Genomic DNA, 20,507 nt, shown 5'->3' with positions numbered 1-20,507 from the left:
TGCTTCCTATGGTGCGTCCCCGTTATCTATGGTGCTTCCAATGGTACTTCCCTGTCATCTATGGTGCTTCCAATGGTACTTCCCTGTCATATATGGTGCTTCCAATGTTGCCTCCCTGTCATTTATGGTGCTTCCTATGGTGCCTCCCTGTCATCTATGGTGCTTCCTATGGTGCCTCCCTGTCATCTATGGTGCTTCCTATGGTACGTCCCTGTCATCCTGTGCAATGACTGCTGATCTAACGACTGTTGTGGTCAACACCGATGTCCTCAAAGGCTACTTTCATGGACCTCACCACTGAGTGTACCACACTGAAAATGTATTGTGTTTATTAAAGAGCTAGAGAAGGGGAGACCCCTGTTACTAAACACTCTTATAACAATGATTACCATCAGAATATAGTGATTTAACCTTTTAACAAAAAGTTTTTTTTTAAACCAAAAAAATATCACTAATACCCTACCTTTAAATCTGGACGTTGTGATGTCAACGGGTAGGAAGTAGGAACCAAAGAAAGGAGACCACACAAGATTTTAAGGTAATATTGCGGAATGGTTTCTCTTTTTCCCCCACCAATGTTGAGCAATCATTTTTTTTTCTTTTTTTCTTTTTTTATCTTTTAAATCAGATATTTTAAAAATATAGATGTTTTGAATTTCCAATTCATATGAATCGTTGGTGTTTTTCTTTTCTTGATCGCCCTCCACACAGCCCATTCCTTCATCTTTATTGGCAAAAGCAGACATGCTAGTAAATTAGAAATCCTTTTTTTTTTTACAAACAGAATAAATCAAGAAAATACATCCACATCCTGCAAATATAAACAGTAACAAATCCAAAACTATTATCCAATAAATGTTTTACATTTTTACAGTTGTGTCGTAGTAGCATACAGTATAGTACAAAAAGATAAGCCAGATCTACACTTCGGAGTACAACGGTGTTGCATCATGCAGATCGACTATTTTCGGTGCGCGACTGCAACACCACCATTATGAAGGAGCATTAACTAGGCATTAGGGGGGAGAGAGAGACGGACATCCTTTCTGAAACTTCATTTACACAAGAAGCCTGACAGTAGATAATTCCTTATATAAAGGCTACCGCCAGTGACCTAACCAAACTATTTCAAGCATTTATCAATCAATGCTCTAAAAAAAAAGTTTTCTAAAAATAGAAAAGGATAGCCGATTCCTGCAAACTGAAAACAGATAATCTTGTGCGCCTTGGAGCTGCTTTTGTAAATCTAAAAACGTGATCTAAAGTTTAACATAATTACAGCTCCACACTGTTTAAAATAAGTTTATTGTTATTGTAGCTCTGGCAGATGGTGTGGTATCTCGCTTAGACCTAATGCATGTTATTTTAAGAGGGCCTTGAAATCTGCCACCTGTAGGTTTCAAAGCAGAGTTAATCAACATTGACAATCATATTACAAACATACAGATGGGAAAAAGTAACCCATGTAAAAGAAAAAAAAAACTAAAGCATGCACCCCCATCATTGGAATTAATTGATGGAGTAAACTAAAGTATTACTTAGTAATACAAGGTGATTCGGTCACTGGCGAAGGCCTTGAGATACCAGACTGCATTCTGTGAGATATGTAACACAAACATTAGAGCAAACGGCACATCTCTAAGAGGAACGATGGAGATAAATGCAGGAAAAAAGAAAAACTAAATGTATTGTCAGGAAGTTCTACACCTTTACGTAGAACTAAAGGTGAATGGTAGTGTACCACTGTACATTCACAAATGAAATAGAAAGTGCTCTCGAGTTAGCTGTTAACTTCTACCTCCACAACAACAAAATGTGTTTCTCTGAGGCAACGATGACTAGGTTTCCACACAGGCTGAAAACAGGGTCATCTTTTCTACCTATGTATGTGTAGAACAGGAGAAGGTTGGGTTCAATGCCTTGTTGACATAAGCAGTAATATATATCATATTTTGGTATTGTGACTTGGGATAGCCTGGCTACTGGCTCTAGTAGCAGATGATAGGTTGTATAATAACATAATATTGTCAACACAACACTCTCACAAAACAAAACACATCTAGACAGAAAAGTATTAACTTGTCATATGGGTCTACCGTGTTAGAGATTAAGAATTTCTCCCACCCGAGGATTACTAAATACAGTATACGCAAGACAAAATACAAAATATAGCTTTTGTCATGAAAAGGGGCACTTTCTGAAAAGCTTGTCGCTAAGGGCGCCGTCTTGCTAACTTTTAATCTACCAACTCTGCAGCACTGTGCGTGAATCACGATGCCCTTTGAGAAACCAATATTCAACTGCTCAGTGAAGTCGTGAATGTTCACAGAAAATGACTGTTGGGTGACGTTACAAAGTACATGGGCTGGTTTAGCACTAAAACCACACTGCTACACGACTCTTTGCCCCCCTGACAAAACCCCACTCACTCAAAACAACTAAGAAATGAAAGACAAAGTAAAAAAAAAAAAGTATCAACAGTAATTTCTCTTTCAAACATTTACAAAATTTACAAAAGTAAATCACAAATTCTTGTAAAAATCCAGCCTCGAGCTGATTATGTAAGGCGAGAAGGAAATTATATATTAAAATCAAATGTTCAATATTACATTCAAACACCCATCTATAGATGTCAGAAATGTTTGACATGGGTGACATGATCCTCGTCCTGACAGGCCTCTTGGACGGCCAGGACATGGACTGGGGAATGGGCTGTGTGCCCAACTGTAGTCCCGGGTTTCCAGAAGGTGGTATACCCAGTTTCCTGTTCCAGCTCATTTTCCCATAGCTTCAATTGATTGGCTCATTTGATTGATTGCTGCCGAGCCAATCAAACAAAGTGATGGGAAAATCAACTGGAACATGAAACGGTATGCCACCCTCGGGAAACCCGGGACTACAGTTATGCACAGAGCCTATTTAAGAACTCAAAAACGGTCACACTAGAAAAATGTGGAACACCCACGTAATTATTTAGGCTAATATGTACAGAAAGTGGCACCAGACGTCAAGTCAGGAAAAACAAAACAAAAACAATCAAGAGGGGATGCCATTTGTAAACATTGTTTGGGGTTTGTCTCTCGAACCTTTGCACAATGACTGCTCTGTACCTGTGCTAAAGATGTGATGTGTGTATGCCTTTTGCACCAGAAAACGACCCCCACTGTATTCACAGGCTACGCTGTCCTCACTTTGGCTGGGTGGAAGGGACGTGCGCCTGTTTGTAACCAGTCCGTTTACATTATGTAGCTAGCAAGCCCGCTAAGCTGTTCTGTCCACCATAGCTTGCCAACTCAGATGGCACGCTTGTCAACGTGCGAGGCCATCGGGTGCTCGGAGCAGGCACTCGCTCACGCGACTGCTCGCACCTGCCTGGCTGTCAAGTGATGCGAAAACTCAGTGAGGAGGCCGTGGTTTGTGACATTTTCGGGGGCAAAAGACATACATGCAGTTGTGATACAGTGTCAACACCCCATACTGGTACCGTATTCACATGGCAGCCATTTTGCTCAGCATGGCTGCCATGTGAATAGGGTGAGATTGCCTGTACTCATTTGCACGTGGGCTGGTAGTAATGTATGTTTGGATGCTTCATGAATGCACACTTTCAGTTCATAAACTCTTAGCACTAGATAGTGGATGATCATACCTCACTACAGCGGTACAGGGACGGCACAGTAACTTTAGGTAGTTGGGTGGGGGGAGGGGGGTCCTATTTAAGATCGCTGTCCCCGAGTTAGGGACAAAACTGGGAACGATAGAGGATAGCTTAAATATGTATAAAAATACCTATTCACAGTAGACACAAATGTTGTGCATTACTGATATCATCTGCTTAAACCACACTGAAACTTACAGACATATAGATTTTTGTTTTCTATTTATAAGTACAACTTAACACTTAATAATTCTCAGCAAAAGTGAGACGTTTTAAATATGCCTTCCGTCAAGTCAAGGGATACAAAAAAAAAAAGCTTTGCCCTCCAGGTTTCTTTACACAAATAACTCAAGTCAAGACATTAGTCATTTTCATTAGAAGCCTCAAGTCTCAAAACACTGGAAAAGGAGTAAAAAGGTGAATTCAAGTCGCAGCAACTCAGGACGAAAAGAAGAGAACCGGCCATCTGTGAGTAGAATAAGGGGTTTGTGGTTTGGCTTTGCCTTCATCGTCTCCATGACCGGCTCTCGTAGTCGTCTTCTTCATCCTCGTCTTCCTCCTCTTCTTCCTCTTCAGGCAAATAAGAGCTACTCTCCTCCTGTGGGATGGAGAGAAATTAGTACCCAATGGGACCCAGAAACGACCAAAAAACGAATGTATTTCTTATCAGAGCTTGAATGACAAATCTGCTTTTTCAATGTGGGCCTCATTTTCCTAGGTCTTGCCCCCATACTGACTAAGGCCCTGTTTATACTCAGTCGCACAATGCAAATAGCCTATCTACAAGCTTACAATGCGTTGCGATGTAACGTGTTGTGAGCTTGTAGACCAACTATTTTATGAATGCAACTCTGCCAAGTCAGGCATGTGAAGCTCTACAATGAATCATAACCATTCAGGATGGCAACACAGTTACAGTAAGAAGAAAACAGGGCAGATTTATCCTTTAAGGCTGCATTCAAGGACTTTTTGAATAAATAAACATTATTTTAACCAATTTGTACGGTAAAGTATGTTAATACATTATAACTAGCATAACTGCAGTGGTTGGAGGTGGTCTCTCAGCTCTTCTATTGAGGAATGCAGACCCTGTGTTCGGGTACCAACACTGCTGGTTGGCAAGTGGTATTGCCTGGACCTCAAAGTGCAATATCTCCCCTTCTCAAGTGGGCCCCTTCTCGTATTTTGAGCGACACGTTCAATATTACCATACATTTGGTGGGATTTACATTGTCTTGATACTTCAGACGTCTGTTTATTCACTCGTTAGGCAATACATCCTCGCACATTTTACCCACACCGGGTGGTATAGAGGAGTAATGTCGAATCCATAGATTAATGAAAAACAGGAGAAGACACTGATTCTCAGATTTGAAAACACTACGGTAAGAAGGTAAGAATATTGTGAATGGTTCAAGTGTATTGAGTGAAGCATCTGAGATCAAACGTAAAGGAAATCCCACATGCTGCTTTTGCAACGCAATACCATTTATTCACTCTGCTGCTGGTGTTGTGTTGCAGGAGTGTGTGGGCTTTGCGTCATGTTTTTTTTTTTGGGGGGGGGGGGGGGGGGACACACTGAACATCATGGATTAAATTGATTTGGATCTTTAGTTCAGGGCACCTGAAGTGAACAGAGCTACATCCAATGCAAGGCCCATGGTCCTGCACGTGGATTTTCTGAGCTACATGGTATAACACTTGTGAATGGACTAATGCTCGAGATAATCGTCTATCCCTGGTAGGCACATGTGTGAGGACCCGTGTTTGATTCAGAACCCCCGACTTGTCTCGCATGTCTCTCCCTTCTCTCTGCCCTTGGTTTTATATGTCTCTCTACACAGACCTATGTGAAATAAAGAATACAAATGCCCCAAAAACTAACTTTACAACACCGCTCTCTGCAGGCACGTTTTACTGTACTCTCCAAGGCAGCAACATTTTCTTTTGCCGGGCAAATTTTGCATTACCGTCTCAAATCTAGTGCCATCTAAGACAATTTGGGGAAAAACCACAATATAAAATATTGGGGTCAATTTCTGCCCCCAACCCCCTCTGATTTCAGGGACCTTTTTCTCATTTCTAACATCGCACCAAATCATATGTATATTCAATCTGGCGAGTAGGGCAGCAATCGTCGTAAATTCCTAGCCCAACTTTGAGTCTTAATTCATAGATAATTGTATACTCATGGATTAAAGCTAAATAAAATCTCACGACTGAAACATTTTTGTGAAAGGACCCCCCCCCCCCCACACACACACTAGGGCTAGGCAACAGGGCCTAGTATGAAAATGATTATGTTTTGGTAGCCATACAGCCGGCCAGTTGAAGAAAATGCATATTGAGGTTTTAACCTTTGCTTTTACGAAATATCCGAGATCATTAGGGCTTTCTGGCAGATTGTATTCTATTGCTAGTTTGACCACTTCAAATAGTCTTTAATCTTGAAATAACGAATAACCAAAAAAAGGCTGTCAGTGACACGTTGTAAGCTTGTAGATAGCCTATTTGCGGTGAGTGACACGCTTCCATAGAAGACATGCTGACTTCTATGGAATCCAAATGACTGAAATCGGTCGTGGCAACTGAGAACTTTAATCCATGTATACTCTCCTAGGTAGTGTGCATTATATTGAGCTGCATATTCTACTAAGACAGCAGCATAGTAAAACCTTGTTCCGAAATGTTTTAACCTCTTTCAAACTGGCATCCCTATTTTGGGCATGTGATTATATGTCATTCAGAAATAGTGAAAATAACTGATCCACAAGCTCAAAAAGTATCACATCATGATGCGTTGTGAGCGTGTAGATCAGCCATTTTCACTATTTCATTTGTCATACGCAATAATATAGGGCTTATGTGGTGAAAGTGATGAAGAGTGTCGTACCGTGTTGTCTTCCTCCTTCGCACCCTCTTCTTCCTCTGGCTCAGCTGAGACGGATGGCATCTTGGGCTTGTACCAGGATATCTGCAACACGCGACCTTTGAACTTGGCCCCTTGGTTTGCTGCCTAAAGAAGCAAGAAGTGTGTGATTAGGCTGTGGCTGAAAACAATGGGAAATATTGAACAGCATAAAAGCTATTGGACTATCTGATCTGATAATCTGTGCCCACCAAGCTTGTTGGCTGATGTATGCAACAGTACATTCAAATGTAAATGGTAATGGCCAAATATGTTTATACAAGCAAGCAAACAAATTAAAATTCTTAGAACTTATTTGCTGTTAAGAGAGATTATGTGAGAGAGGGAGTGATGTTCCATTCTGTGTGACTTACATTCTCTGCTTCGCTTCGTGTCTTAAAGGTCATCACCACACTGGTGGCGTCCTGGTCACGCAGATCCTCGATCTCGCCAAATTTCTGGGACAGAAAAACAAACGATGAACGAGGCGTGAAGTGCTTGATTTTAGGCTGAAAACAATGGGGTCAAGGGACCCTCAGGGTTCCTTGAGGGGGTTCTAAATAAGACACTTACAGGCCTGTAACACTCTTGAGAGTGTACAAATTGAGTGTACACTCTCAAGAGTTATGGAGGTCCTTGAAATTTAAACGTTTGAGAACCACAAGGGCATTGACCATTAGCATGTGAAGACAGCCACAAACCTTCCCCAAATTTAAGCTCTTTATTAGCGTTTTTGTGAATTCTGCTGTGTTTGGGCATGTGTGGCTACGGCATCTTGTCACGGTTACTGAACCATGGGCTACGGGATCTGCTCTGTCACGGTCCCAGTCGGTGGGTGGACTTAGTCGAGTAACCACGCTTGTACACAATGCCACACAGAGAAGAACAGCAGCAGTACAGACAGCGCTTAAGTTATAGAGGACTTTGGTTTTGGAGCCGTGTCCATACAAAACGTTTTATGAGCGGGGGAGCCAGGGTTTCCGTTAGCCGGTATTTATCGGCCATTGACCGATAAAATATTTAATTATAAACATCACCGGCCACAGTGGCCGATTGACAAAATGCTTAGGCTATTTCATCATTTAAGCCTATTATTAACACATTCCCTGCCAGAGTAATGCCACTTAATGTACTCACCCAGTGCCAGGGTTGTGTGTTTAATAACCTTTTTCAACCGGTCACAAACATTTTATATCCATTACAATCCGCGGTCGGATGCTGTTTATAAACAAACAGGACAGATCGACCAGCCCTTAAGGGTTACGGTTTTTCTCCGTCTCTCCCCGGTCTCTCTCTCCACAGCCCAACACAGCTGCAGAAGTCATATCCGTTTGGCTGCGCTGTGCTTTCACCCCCCTCCCCGCCGGCCATCTTAGCTTAGCTTATGATCGGGTTTCAGATCGTTGGTAAACACAAAGAGGATAACTGATCGTCGTCCAGAGAAACGAAAATATAATCGGAGCTCTCCGTTCGTTTTTTATACCGTGGTAAAACCATGATGTCTGGCCAAAACCAGGAAAAAACAGTTAATTCAAGATAAACCCGGAACCGGAAACGGGTTATGGATATTTTCTTCAAGGATGCGTCAAAAGCGGAAAGGGAAGAGGAAAAAATCAAGGATGGTACAGAAAACAGCACGATTGTCTATTAAACCACAAAAGACCACTTCGCGTAGATCTACGCGATCGGCATGCTGCGGCTTTAATTAGGTTTGCGTAGATCTACGCGACTGGCATGGAATGTGTTAATGTTATTATTTTATTCGGATAAAGTAACACAACATTGCATGATTGCAATACGTAGTTTACAATCATTAAACCTATCATAATGGTTTAATTCCTGACAGCCTGCTGAAACCCGGGGGGGAGCGCTTTGGATATCATGTCCATAGCGCACACACACAGAGCATTTATTCACAAGCGCAATGTTCGAATGACCGTCGTGTTATTTGCACAAATAGCTTAGCTCAAACAATGGCTTACGACTCAACATCAGGTAAAAAAAGAAAAAGAAAAACTATGAAATCTAACCCTAACCCTAACCCTTAAAGTACTGACTAACTCTTTTTCGATGACAGGTATTGGCGCTCTTGAACGCTTTTGTGAATGTAAGGTCATTTCCTGTACTTACCACAAAGTGCGGCATCAATTCCTCTTTCTCTTCTTGGGTGACCCCCAGGATGGCCAGGGCCCGGGTTCGGTGGTCCACCGACATGCGGTTCCCGCCCCGGGACATCATGTCCCTGCTCCGTCCCCTGCTGTGGCCCATGTGCACAGAACCGGGATCCAAGGCCATCCTCCCTCTGCCCCGTCCCCGACCCCCAGGAGGTCGGATCAGACCCAGCCACGTCGCCTGGAAGAGGAAGTTAAAAAGTCATCAAAGTACACTTGTGGACCGAGTCCCGGGGAAATGCTGTCGTTCATTGATAAATGAAGACATGAATTGACTTGTTTATTTAGGTTTTAGATTCACTTGCTTCACACATGCTTCATTCTTGCACACAAGCATGAAAGCATCCGCATATTTGCGTGTGCGCACGCACACACAAACACACACACACACACACACACACACACATTATTTGAGACAGATGTGTTAAACTATGCACCAGCCAGCCGGCATTGTCTTTGGACTGACAGTGTTGTTTTAGCCTCACTGGCAATAAGCTAAATAAACATGAACCCATATTCATAAAATGGAATCTGAGCTTTAGATAATGGTGTGTTGGCCAGTGTGGTAGGAATGGTCATCACAATCTATTTATCACACTAAAGTGGCTTGCCAGTGTCGGTTAAAATGCTCTCCACAGTTCGACAGATCCTTCTCTCCGGTGTCTCGTCAATGCCAACTCCCTCTCAGCTTTCCTGCTACACTGTCTCTCTCTCAACTTTCCTACCGTCTGCCACTCATACACTGTGTCTCTACAGTCTCTCTCCCAAACTCTTCCTCTCAGATTCCCTACGGTCTGTCTTTTCTACACCGTCTCCCTCTCAGCTTCCCTGTCTATCTCTCCGACATCGTCTCCCTCAGCTTCAGGGAGACAGTGCTATCTCAATAAAGAAAAAATACTAGTCCCCACTCTCCTTAAAAAAGACCAAGGGGACTAGGTGCGCACGTGAAGCTGAATTACTGTATTCACCCAAGCACAATTGTATCACCTAGAATGTTGATCCAATGATCTAAAGATAAGTAATCAAATTATTATTATTTATCTTTTTTACAGCAAAATGAAAATACGTATTTGGCACGTGGTAAAATCTAAAAATACCCAACACTTCCTCCCTCCTTCCCTTACCTTCTTTACAAATGGCTGTCACTCCTCCATTTTTAAAGTGACATCTTCCATCATGCCAGAACCTCACAGCCTCTCCTCCCATCCATTTTATCTCTTCCTCACCCACTCTCTCCCCGCACACTAATTGTAACCCCCCCCTTGAGTCCCGGCATGAAGAGTGGCGGCTCAAACTTTAATGAGGCGTGCCTCTATCGAGTCTGGCAAGCGGTATCTTTATTTGGTTCCTTAGCTGACAATCCTCTGGGCTTCCTTAAGTGGCTGCAGTTTAATGTGCAGAATGAGGCTAGGGTTGGATGGGGTGGGGGCATGCATATTTAACAATGGGGCTAATTTAAACCCGCAGGGCAGGAAGAGTGAGGGCGGTGGCACTCATGCCAGATGGGGATTTGCGAACACAAGCCATTTTCTTGGCGTGTGCATGTCTTGCTTTGAGTGTTAGAGTCCACGGTCATGGTGTTTGCCTTAGAAGCGAACAGCGTTTTCCTAGGAAGTTGAAGGCAAGGGGGCGAATACAAAAGTAGTAGTAGTAGTAGTTGTGAATTAGTAAACTGGACATTTAGACTGAATGTTTCCTTTATCCTCATCTTGCACTAATGCACGCAACTGTTTCACCAAGTTTTATTTTTGTTGTTTCTCATAAGCGTGCATCCGTTGTCCGTCAACAACACAGCCGTCTGTGCTTTGACTTCTGTGCGCCGACTCTCTCTCCCCACCTGCCCCCCGCCCCCTTGCCTTCAACTCCCTAGGAAAACGCTGTTCACGCCTTAGAAGGAGCTTTGGTCTTGGCACTACTCCCATCGCAGCTTCATCTTTTATAGATTTGAGATATTTAACTTTTAATCATGTTACTGTGTATTGCAAATTGTCAGTAGGTAGAGTGGAGCCAGTTACACTACAACAAATTACATGCACTTTTTCACGTCAAAACATTGAGCTTTTCACATGGTCATTAAATGTAATTATCCAAGTGAATGTGATTTATATCTTTTGACTCATGAAGGCTTGTTTAACACCTACCCCAACACATACACATTCATGGCATTAAACTCACGCCTGAAGCAAACAGTTTTCAGTGTTTGAAAATATACACGCATAGTGAATTATTATTAAAGGGGTAGTTCACCCCCAAAATAATACTTTTTTTCTATTGATTCCTCACCACCTGGAGCCTTGAATTCATAGATTTTTTTTAGTTTTTGTCACATTCCTAAGCCAATAATTTGATTTTAATAAATTTGTCCCCATTGATTCCGGTAGGAGACACAAATGCATTTGTGTCTCCTACCGGAATCAATGGGGACAAATTTATTATAATCAAATAATAAAGGAAGGAATGCGACAAAAACAAAAAAAAAATCCATGAATTCAAGGCTCCATGGGGTGAGTAATCAATAGAAAAAAAGTTATTTTGGGGGTGAACTACCCCTTTAATAAGTTCCGACTCGAACCTCACAGATGGTGTATGTGTTGATTCTTCAGTAGATTTTTGTTTTGTCGGGTTAAAATATGATCAATACATTGATAGTGAGTTTAATGCATCCTTTTGGAGTAAAATGCATCTTAGACATGCAACATGTAGCCAAGGACATCACCGTTTTGCATCTGAAATTGTAAGAGGTGATAGTGTAACTATCTGAAAGGGAGAATTCTGTCTGTATTATGCACAGACATGTGTCAATGCTGTGGGGTCCTTCTAGTATGTTGTTAAAACGCAAGTGGACCACGATAGAAATAAGCTCTCAAGATTTTGTTTGACCCTTTTAAGAGATAAGTACATATACGGTATACTAGTTAATGTATATGTATTTTAGTTAATAAAAATGACAATCAATCGACTGAGATGAGGGATAGTTTGGGTTAGGGTCTGCCTTCCGTTCGTCTCCACTGCTAGCATCATCTGGCTAATCTGACTGCTACAAGATTTCTGGAAGCAATTGCTTACAGCCCAAAGCTAGAAGTCATCTACTGATGTGATAGTATAGCATTACTTGCTCAAGGTCAGATTACGAATAAGTCTGTCTTCCTCTCAGAGTGTGTGCGTGGGCACATTTGTGTGACTTCTCCACTGCCAGTCTGTAATGGTCTTAACAGGCTTGATGCTTTATGTATGTGTGTTTGGGGTCCAAGAGAATGAGAGGGTGGGCTTCATTCCATGTAGAACACTACACATGAGATTCTGTTAATCACGTAAGTGTTTGAAAGTCATATGGGTTACTGAAAACTAAACCCTGCACACCTGGACCTCCACTCAGGATCAAACTCAATTGTTATTTTCTTTGGCTTGTGGCTAATGAAAAACAGAACCCTTATAACCTACTTTTTGACAAAGTGGAAAGTTCAAGAAAAAGTCAAGTAAACCAGCAGCATTTTCTTGCTCTGACAGCGACACACGAGCACACACACACACACACACACACACACACACACACTCTAAGCACTCATCATTTGTCTCATTAGCTACAGAACATTGTCACAGTGTGTGCGTTACGAACAGCCAAATGCAGAGTCTCCATGACGAAGGTAAAGGACAGCCAGCCAGCCCACATGCAAGCGATGCTACGGAACAGTGTCAACCAAAGATGCCAACACCTTTTTTTTTGCAAGCAAAATACCTCAAAGTGTTGGTGGGTTGGTTTAAAAAACAACAATGGTTAGATATTTAGCCAAATAGTGGATCATACCAGTAATTCTGCTTTTCCACACTAGGTACACACACATGTGATCTAGCTGAGTGGAACATGAAGGAAACACTGTTGTTTTCTGGTTGTGTCTAGGTCCTGCATTCATTACATATCGACTCTAACGCCACACAGCGAAGCCTTTCAGGTTTGTCAGATAAATGTCATACAAAATCGTTATTTGTATCCATTTTATGCCCTCTTTTGCCAGCTTCAAATCCAAAATGCCACACTGCATTTTTTTGTTTTCTGACATTAAGTACAATGTCAGCTTTTCTGTGCACTGGTGTTTGTTTACCAATGTAAACATGTGCCAGTCGCACGTCTAGCATTGTGCCACTTGCAAACACAACGGCAACAACAGAAATCACCAATTCTCCACCAATGGGGGAATGACGACACCATAATTACTTTCATTTGGTCGGCACTGTGCGTTTCCCTCTCCATGTGGTAACAAAATATTGCTTTCTGAGGTTTTGCATCAGATTTAGAAATTGCAGTATGGCATCAACACTGGCGTGTACCCTACCTCCACCTGCAGCTGTCCTAGTTTCCTTCTCAGGTCTGTGGTGTCCTCTCCAGAGCTCATCTTCTTATGGAAGTCCAACTCAGCATCCAACAGCTCCTTCTGGGCCTGGATTAACATTATGTAATAGAATGGGACACGTGGAATGATGAATTTGGCTAAAGCTGGGCACTTCGCAAGGTTTGTTCGTCATCCACGATATACTTTGTGTCACACCCTTGACCACTTAAACCCTATATACCGTACTTCCTTGACCGGTGTACCCTAGGGCTCTATACTTGGGTCTCCTCCTTTTTTCCCCTCTACACCAAATCCCTTCACCGAAGATAGCTGATCTACAAGCTCACAATGCGTGCAAGCTTGTAGATCGGTTCTGAAACTCTGTTCTGAAACCAGAATCAACATTGAGGAACCGGAATCGGTTAAGGGGTAATCGCTAAGGAACCAGAATCGCTACAATCCGAAAGGATCCCAACCCTAGTCAAAGCTCGTGTGTGGGTGCGCGGTGAGGGGAGTCAGGGGACTCACGTCTGTCTTGGTCTTGGGCTGGCTGCTGGCGGACTGGGACCCATGGGAGGCCGGGTTCATCTCGTTCTGCAGCTGGGAGATCTTCTCCGTCAGCTCCTTGAGGGTTTTCATGATGTTGGCTCGGTCTTCTGGCTTCATCCCCCTGTTCTTCTCCAGGCGGTTTATCAGCGCCTACGGGAAAAGGAGGAGGAATCAAAAATAGTGGTGCAAGAGTTGACCGAACAAATCGATTTAATCCATTATAAACAAATATTCAATGATAACAATGCCTCACAAGGCTGACTATTTTATTGTTTTTATTTAAATTTGAACCTTAATTTTTATAGTCAAACCTTCTTTTATTTTTTATATTATATATGATATGGAATATTTTTTGGCAGCTCTAGTGTAAGCTGGCGGCAGCCATTATCCATGTTGCTTCCATTTTTGTTGGGGACGGTATTATTATTTTTCCCTGGAGGACGGCCCTAGGTTACAATGGTGCAAACTACAGAAGTGCTGCCTGTGACTCAGGAAATTAAGAAACGTATGCAACAGAGGTGCTGTGATGTGGAGTAATAGTGCAGCATCTAGTGGCTGAATGTTGTCTATACCACTTTTAAGCCATTAAGACCTGAGGCCGATTCTACAAATGTCTTCTAAATCCTAAAAGTTTTCTGAAACATTTATGTTGCTATAATATCAGTGGTTCTGAAACTTTTTCATGTCAAAGACCCCCAAAATTATATATCTATTTGGCCGCGGACCCCCATCTCAAAATATTTTGTGCCATGGACCCCCAGAAGAAAAGATTTGAGTTACAAATGTTCGCTTTCAAAATATATAATGATTTGCAAAAATGTTCATGATTTTTCAAAAATAGCAGATCTACAAGCGCATACGCTATATCTCTATATCGTATCTGCTATTTTTGAATAGCCAAAGTATAAAATAATGGTTAAAGTGGTTCAAAAACGTTTGTCTCACCTTCTGACACTCAATCTGGGTCTCCAACATCTCCTGTTTCTTCTTCCTCATGTCCTGCTGGAGCTTCATCGTCTCCTGGACAAAATAAAACGCAGACATTTACTGATGTGGGCCGGAACGTTGGTGGAGCTCCTTTTTTCCCCTCATCACCAAAGCTCTTTACAGAAAATAGCCTACCTAACAAGCTCACAACGTATCACAAGCTTGTAGATAAGCAATATGTGCATAATGTCCTCCTACTTTTGATGGATTTTGGATGGAAGCGGAATCAGTTCCATCACATTTGGAACCGTTTCTGGAACCGGTTTATCACACTGTCAGAGCCGGTATGTGGACTTAATGTCTGACTGCCATACAATTACAATACTGTTGGTTCTAAAAGAAAAACGTAATTTCAAGGACCACCATAACTCTGAGTGTACATTTGGAACCAAATGGACCCGTAAGGTTCCATTTGTACACTCTCATAGTTACAGACCTGTAAGGGTCCATTTGGAACCCCCTACAGGAATTGTTAAGGAGTCGGGCCATTAACAGGGAATCATTAATGAACCAGAATCGTTACAATCCTAAAAGGATCTCAACCCTAAACATGAGTGGACATTTTTACCACGGGTGGTCAAATCCAAACAATCACTAATACTTCATTTTCACCGCCATAAAAATATACTGTAGCTATGAAGCACAATAACTAGAGACTGGACTATATTAAGAGTGAGACATTAATGACTGTAATAATTAATTGTCGGTCTAGTGAGCATTCACACATAACAAGCTAGTAGTAGCATCTGCCCCAATAAAAAGGGCAAATGCATTATTACTGCAGTGATAAAGTGCAAGACCAGATTAAGTGCCACGATCCATAGTCAACCAATAACAGGCTGAGTGATTGAGGATATCAATATCAGATTAACACCAGCCTGAAGACCACTGACTCTGCAATGCATTTCAGATGGATCCTTTTCATAAATCTAGCAGAATGCTTGGAGGTGACCCATGAACGTGCCTGTTTTTTCCTCAGGGCCTCCTGTGCTTCCAGTGCTTTGCCCGTCTTCCCAAGGCTCTTGGAGGACTTGTGGGCCATGGACGCGTAGGGGCCCTTTTGGGTGGCCGTCAACGCTGATGTGGACACCTAGGACACAAACGTGATGAGAACAACATTTTTGGAGCAATGTCTAGGACAAAGATGCCAATGTAATGGCAGACGACGGTCACGTAAAAACAACATCCTCGGAAGGAAGCAAGCAAATGCTTGCTTACGCCTAGTTGACTACAATACTAATTTTAATTACTACAATAATATGTATGCAATACTGTATTGTATGTATGATTGAATTTGTGTTAATCAAAAACTTTAATGAAGACTTTAATGAAAAAAAAAAAAAGATTAAGATTAAATTGAATATACAACACGTTAAAGGGTGGCGTTAAGAGTGAATCGTTAAAATCCTAAAAGATTCTAACCCCATACGGGTTAAAGCTGCAACCCGTGAGATTTCGAACCTGGGTCTCTCGTGCGAGGGCGAACATTTCAATACCTCTCTCAATCAGTAGATGTCCTACATTTCTCAATAGAAGAGCAGGGAGACTACCTAGAACCACTGCACAACCTCCAACCACTGCAAATATTATGCATTAACATACTCTACCATACAGACTGGTTAAAGTAACGTTTTATTCACAAAAAAAAGTGGGGGATTGCAGCTATACAACAACACATTTTTGACCTAGGACAGGATCTCAGTCCGATGACATGTGTACGAAGGAGAGCGAGTCATACCGCGGCAGGATCCGTGCTGGGGTGAAAGCCGTCCAGCTTGCTTGCAGCCGCGGCACCCGTCGTTCCCACTAGCCGGTGCTTGGGAATGGTTTTGTTCAACACGTAAGCTGCCGGGTTGTGTTGCTTGATCCCCTGTAGAGAGAATGAACAAAAAGGTGTTCACGGTGCGGGAAATGCATTGAGGATGAGACAATGAGGAAATGACTAGTCTTTTGCTCCCTGCAGCCAAAAGGAGTTCTAACGGAAAATATAGTAGGTCAAACTGTTTAATGTGGTATGATAGCTTTGCATTTCATATAGCAAAACTGTGCCAGATCAGATTTGGCTTCCATTATAAAATAAAAAGTTAAATATGAAAAATATAGAAATGGGCAGAGGTATTTCTGTGGCCTACTGGCAGCGTGGCATGCATAAAAAGTACGGCACTGATTGGTCCAATAGATTGTGACAGACACACACAGCCAGACCCCCTCAGGGGCAATATTTTTTCACATGGTTTCATAACGAGACACCGAAACAGAAATATTTGCACTTGGCAAATGTCAGGTGCTCATCATGTCCCAGTTAATTTACTTTTAGGTTTAAAGTCATGTGTAAGTCCAAATGAAATGTATCCATAAAATTGTATTTATTCTTTCATCGCAGCGGCCGAACGTTTTCTTAATCGCTTTCAACTTGACGTCCCTATTTTGGGTGTCATTATAAGTGAAAGGCCAAAATGGATAGTCTATTTTCGCACAAAACAACATTGTGCAACAAAGTATAAAATAGGGCTTAAGTGGTTATGCTCCCTGTATTAACCTTATGCAAAGTGCTGTGCTGTGGTCCCAGGCTGGGGCCCGGCACGCCTCCCTGAGTCACTCCAGAAATCTGCTCCTGCTGCTGGGGCGCCGTGTTGATGGCCCCGGCCTCACGGTGCCAGTAGACGCGGATGAAGCGGTTGTTAAGGACGGCCTCGGTGCTGGAGATGGCCCGTTTGGCTTCTTCGTTGGCCGTGTACTGGATCAGCGCCGCCTCTGGGTCTCCACCAAACACCACCTGCAGGGAGACAGTGTTTGGATTTGCATGACAAACAAAACACATTTCTCCACAGAACTGGACATTTCCAGGGATGTAGTGCTTGAGTCAACATCAGGGGTCATCAATGTGTCCGTGGCAAGACTTGGCCTGGTCTGTGCCAAATGTTTGATTTTGTTTTTAAAGAGAAGATTGTGTGCACATCCCACGCCTGCATTTAGGCCAGGTGCTGGACATCAAGGGAAGAATCAAGGGAGAAAAAAAGAGGAAAGTTCGCACACTGTTCTCAAGCTCCAAGAAACTCACTTTTTATTTTTGCAACGTTTCGACCTTCTAGGTCTTCATCAGGAAAATATGATCATGAATATGATTTTGTTTTTACACACCATTATAATGTTCTTATTTTGATCATAACACCCAATTACTGAATGTCAGTCTCCAGGTTTTCTTCAGATTATGTATGACACTGATTTACTATGACACTATGTATTGTATAGCACATTAGCTAATGAGTCCACTGGTGCAGTGGTTCTCAAACATTTTATTTTCAAGGACCCCCATAACTCTGGGTGTGTACAGATGGAACCAAATGGACAGACCTGTAATGGTCATTTAGGGCTAGCTCTTTATGTTTGTCTATATTGCATGTCCATGGCAAAAATTTAATTTTGTCAAAAATGTCAACCACAAGCCAGCATGGCGATGACCCCTGGTCAACATTTCTATGGATTGTTCCATAGAATGGATGGATGGATGCATGGATTGTTCTGGGGGAACCCTGCTGGCTCAACCATGTGAAAGGTGGGTGTGAAATCTGAAGACCCGATTTGCATGTTATATTCGCTCTTCACGTTAAAAGAAAAACAGCTTGCACATCCACTATAAAAACCATAGGCTCATCAAGTGTGGTCTTCATTAGAATGATGAAGAAGACCCTATTTTGGTCGAAACGTATGTTAAATGAAACTACAACTGACTGGGAGAAAGTCACTTTACAGAGAGCGGATTTCTTATTTCTTTATTCCCTCTTCCCATCCCATGTAAATACAACTTTACCCATCGCTATTCTAGACATGGGTTTTAATAATCTAGCCTCGACCACTACCACGCAACACTCATCCAATACGTCTTAACTGCTCCAATGGTGTAACCTCCAGCTCCAAGTCAAGATATGGTGCGTGGTTTCACTGACGTTACCTGGATGTTGACGATGGTGCCGAACTTGCTGAAGTGCTCGTTGAGCTTGGTGATGTTGTTGAGCTCTCTGGGAATCTTGCGCACCTCCAACTTAGTGTTGACGTAGTGGTTCCTCTTAGGGAAGCTGCCCTTGTGTTGGTTGTTGAAGTTAGGCCTAAAACAGAGAGAGAGCGAGAGAGAGAGATAAGCGTTAGCGTTCAGATATATTTTGGTTTGCTGGCAAACAATTTAGAAAGAAAATGCCAGGAAAAGATGAAGCCTGTATCATGTCGATCGCCGCCATGGGCAGTTACTAGAAATTGTAATCAGTGGTATGGGCTCTAGATCTGTGGCTAAGAGTGCACAAACTGTGTTTGTGCACTCTTAGCCTCTTAGAGGTAAGGCCGTCTTTTGAATATTCTTTATTTAGACCTGAGGCCGAGTCTACAAATGCCTTCTAAACAGTTTTCTGAAAAACGTATGTTGCTATATTAGATTCAGTGGTGCTTTTTTTTTATGACCAACCAAAATTAAATGTATTTGGCGCCGGACCCCCCAAATATTTTGTTCCAGGGTCCCCCATAAGTGAAGATTTGAGTAAAAAAAAAGAGCTTTAAAAATATAATTTATATATTCAAAGATTTGCACAAATGTTAACGATTTTACAAAAATAGCAGAACAATAGCAGATCTACAAGCTCACTCCGTGCCGCACTATGAGCTTGTATATCTGCCATTTTTGAATAGCCAACCAATGGATATATATATATATAGCTAAAATCTAAAATGACAAAGATGCTTTCCCGGTTTTAATGGGTTAAAACACCACGTGGGTTCGATCCATTTGAACCTATCGAGTTTTGAATGTACAGTATATTGCTTTCTAATATAAAATATTGTATGCCGTAAAACTTCAAACACAGCATAAGTCTCTTTCTTTCTCTATTCACCCGTTTCCTAGGCTGTGTGTGTTTCACTTCCTGTCGATTTCATTGGTCATCAGACCAGTTTCATTGGATTTCATTGGATCAAATCGACAGGAAGTGAAACACACACGGCCTAGGAAACAGGTGAATATGTGCTGTCCACGGTTGGTGCTGAGAAGTGCGCTCTCTTGCGATATCAAATGAATGATTCATACTTATTTTACAGCCTCATTTTAATAATTGTATGCCAAGGATGTCCTATGAGTGATCGATGGTCAGGGCGAAGCCTGGATGAACGCCTACGTTCCAGACTCACCCGAGGGGTTGTCCCAACATTGAGCAGACTGCCCCGATAACTCGGATAAGACCAAAAGGGGAGATGTGTTCCTATGTGAACATTAGGGTTGTGCTGATCGGCGAGACGGAAATCACACATCGGCACTTACACAGATGGAACGACAGATGTTTTTCCACCAGGCCGATGCCATCACCACACCGTGCACAGATTCAGGTTATGATTATAAGGAGCACTTTACCCATTTTCAACCGTATATTCATACAATTGGTCCTCACCAATGCTCATTATAAGATGGTCTACTCGCTCTGTGTGTCAGAGGTGGGCTGTGGGCAGCTCTCTCTTCCTGGAAAGTTTGCGTGCTGAAATAGAAGCCATTGTTCTTCCATCAATTGGGGGTCTGCAATGTTGTTTGAAATGAACCACTGAACACAAATGTACTATTAATAGCACCACCCTGTATCGTGGTGAATCCTTACTTGTCCATCCAGGTTTTTTTAACGGGCGGAGCCTCAGTGATAACGGCTCCCATAGGTCTTTTCCTGTTGTCCTGCTCGGCGCTGAAGCGTGACGTGATGCTGATGGCAGTGCTGGCGGCGACCGCAGGTTCTGTCTGTATCACTATGTTGGCAGCTAGATAATAAACACACACAAAAATCACAAGGACACGATTACGATGTTATGGTTTTGTTTTGACAAGAGGAAAAAAATGTTATCTACTAGTTTCAAAATAAATTCCTAATCTGAATTAGGCA

General features: G+C 42.2%; 1 protein-coding gene across 4 annotated transcripts in view; it reads right to left on the bottom strand.

Moving 5' to 3' along the window:
* Positions 1 to 549: 549 nt before the first annotated feature.
* The window catches only part of rbm27 (RNA binding motif protein 27), a 33,137-nt gene continuing 13,179 nt past the window's right edge, over positions 550 to 20,507 (bottom strand). For 3 of the 4 annotated variants that reach the window (XM_080435895.1, XM_080435898.1, XM_080435896.1), the window contains 13 exons: positions 20,232 to 20,385; positions 20,031 to 20,114; positions 18,554 to 18,707; positions 17,141 to 17,377; positions 16,340 to 16,471; positions 15,566 to 15,691; positions 14,560 to 14,634; positions 13,594 to 13,764; positions 13,069 to 13,173; positions 8,697 to 8,918; positions 6,941 to 7,024; positions 6,552 to 6,674; positions 550 to 4,256 (listed from right to left, as the gene is read on the bottom strand). In XM_080435895.1, coding sequence (XP_080292021.1) covers positions 4,164 to 4,256; positions 6,552 to 6,674; positions 6,941 to 7,024; positions 8,697 to 8,918; positions 13,069 to 13,173; positions 13,594 to 13,764; positions 14,560 to 14,634; positions 15,566 to 15,691; positions 16,340 to 16,471; positions 17,141 to 17,377; positions 18,554 to 18,707; positions 20,031 to 20,114; positions 20,232 to 20,385 — 1,760 coding nt within the window. In that variant the 3' untranslated portion in view covers positions 550 to 4,163. The remainder of the gene's footprint in view (positions 4,257 to 6,551; positions 6,675 to 6,940; positions 7,025 to 8,696; positions 8,919 to 13,068; positions 13,174 to 13,593; positions 13,765 to 14,559; positions 14,635 to 15,565; positions 15,692 to 16,339; positions 16,472 to 17,140; positions 17,378 to 18,553; positions 18,708 to 20,030; positions 20,115 to 20,231; positions 20,386 to 20,507) is intronic. The other variant, XM_080435897.1, reaches the window with a different exon arrangement.

Source organism: Gymnoscopelus braueri (genome assembly GCF_963280865.1).
Source record: "Gymnoscopelus braueri genome assembly, chromosome: 8".
NCBI lineage: Eukaryota > Metazoa > Chordata > Actinopteri > Myctophiformes > Myctophidae > Gymnoscopelus > Gymnoscopelus braueri.
The sequence above is the reverse complement of the archived record's forward strand: the minus strand, read 5'-3'. Positions and strand labels throughout refer to the sequence as shown.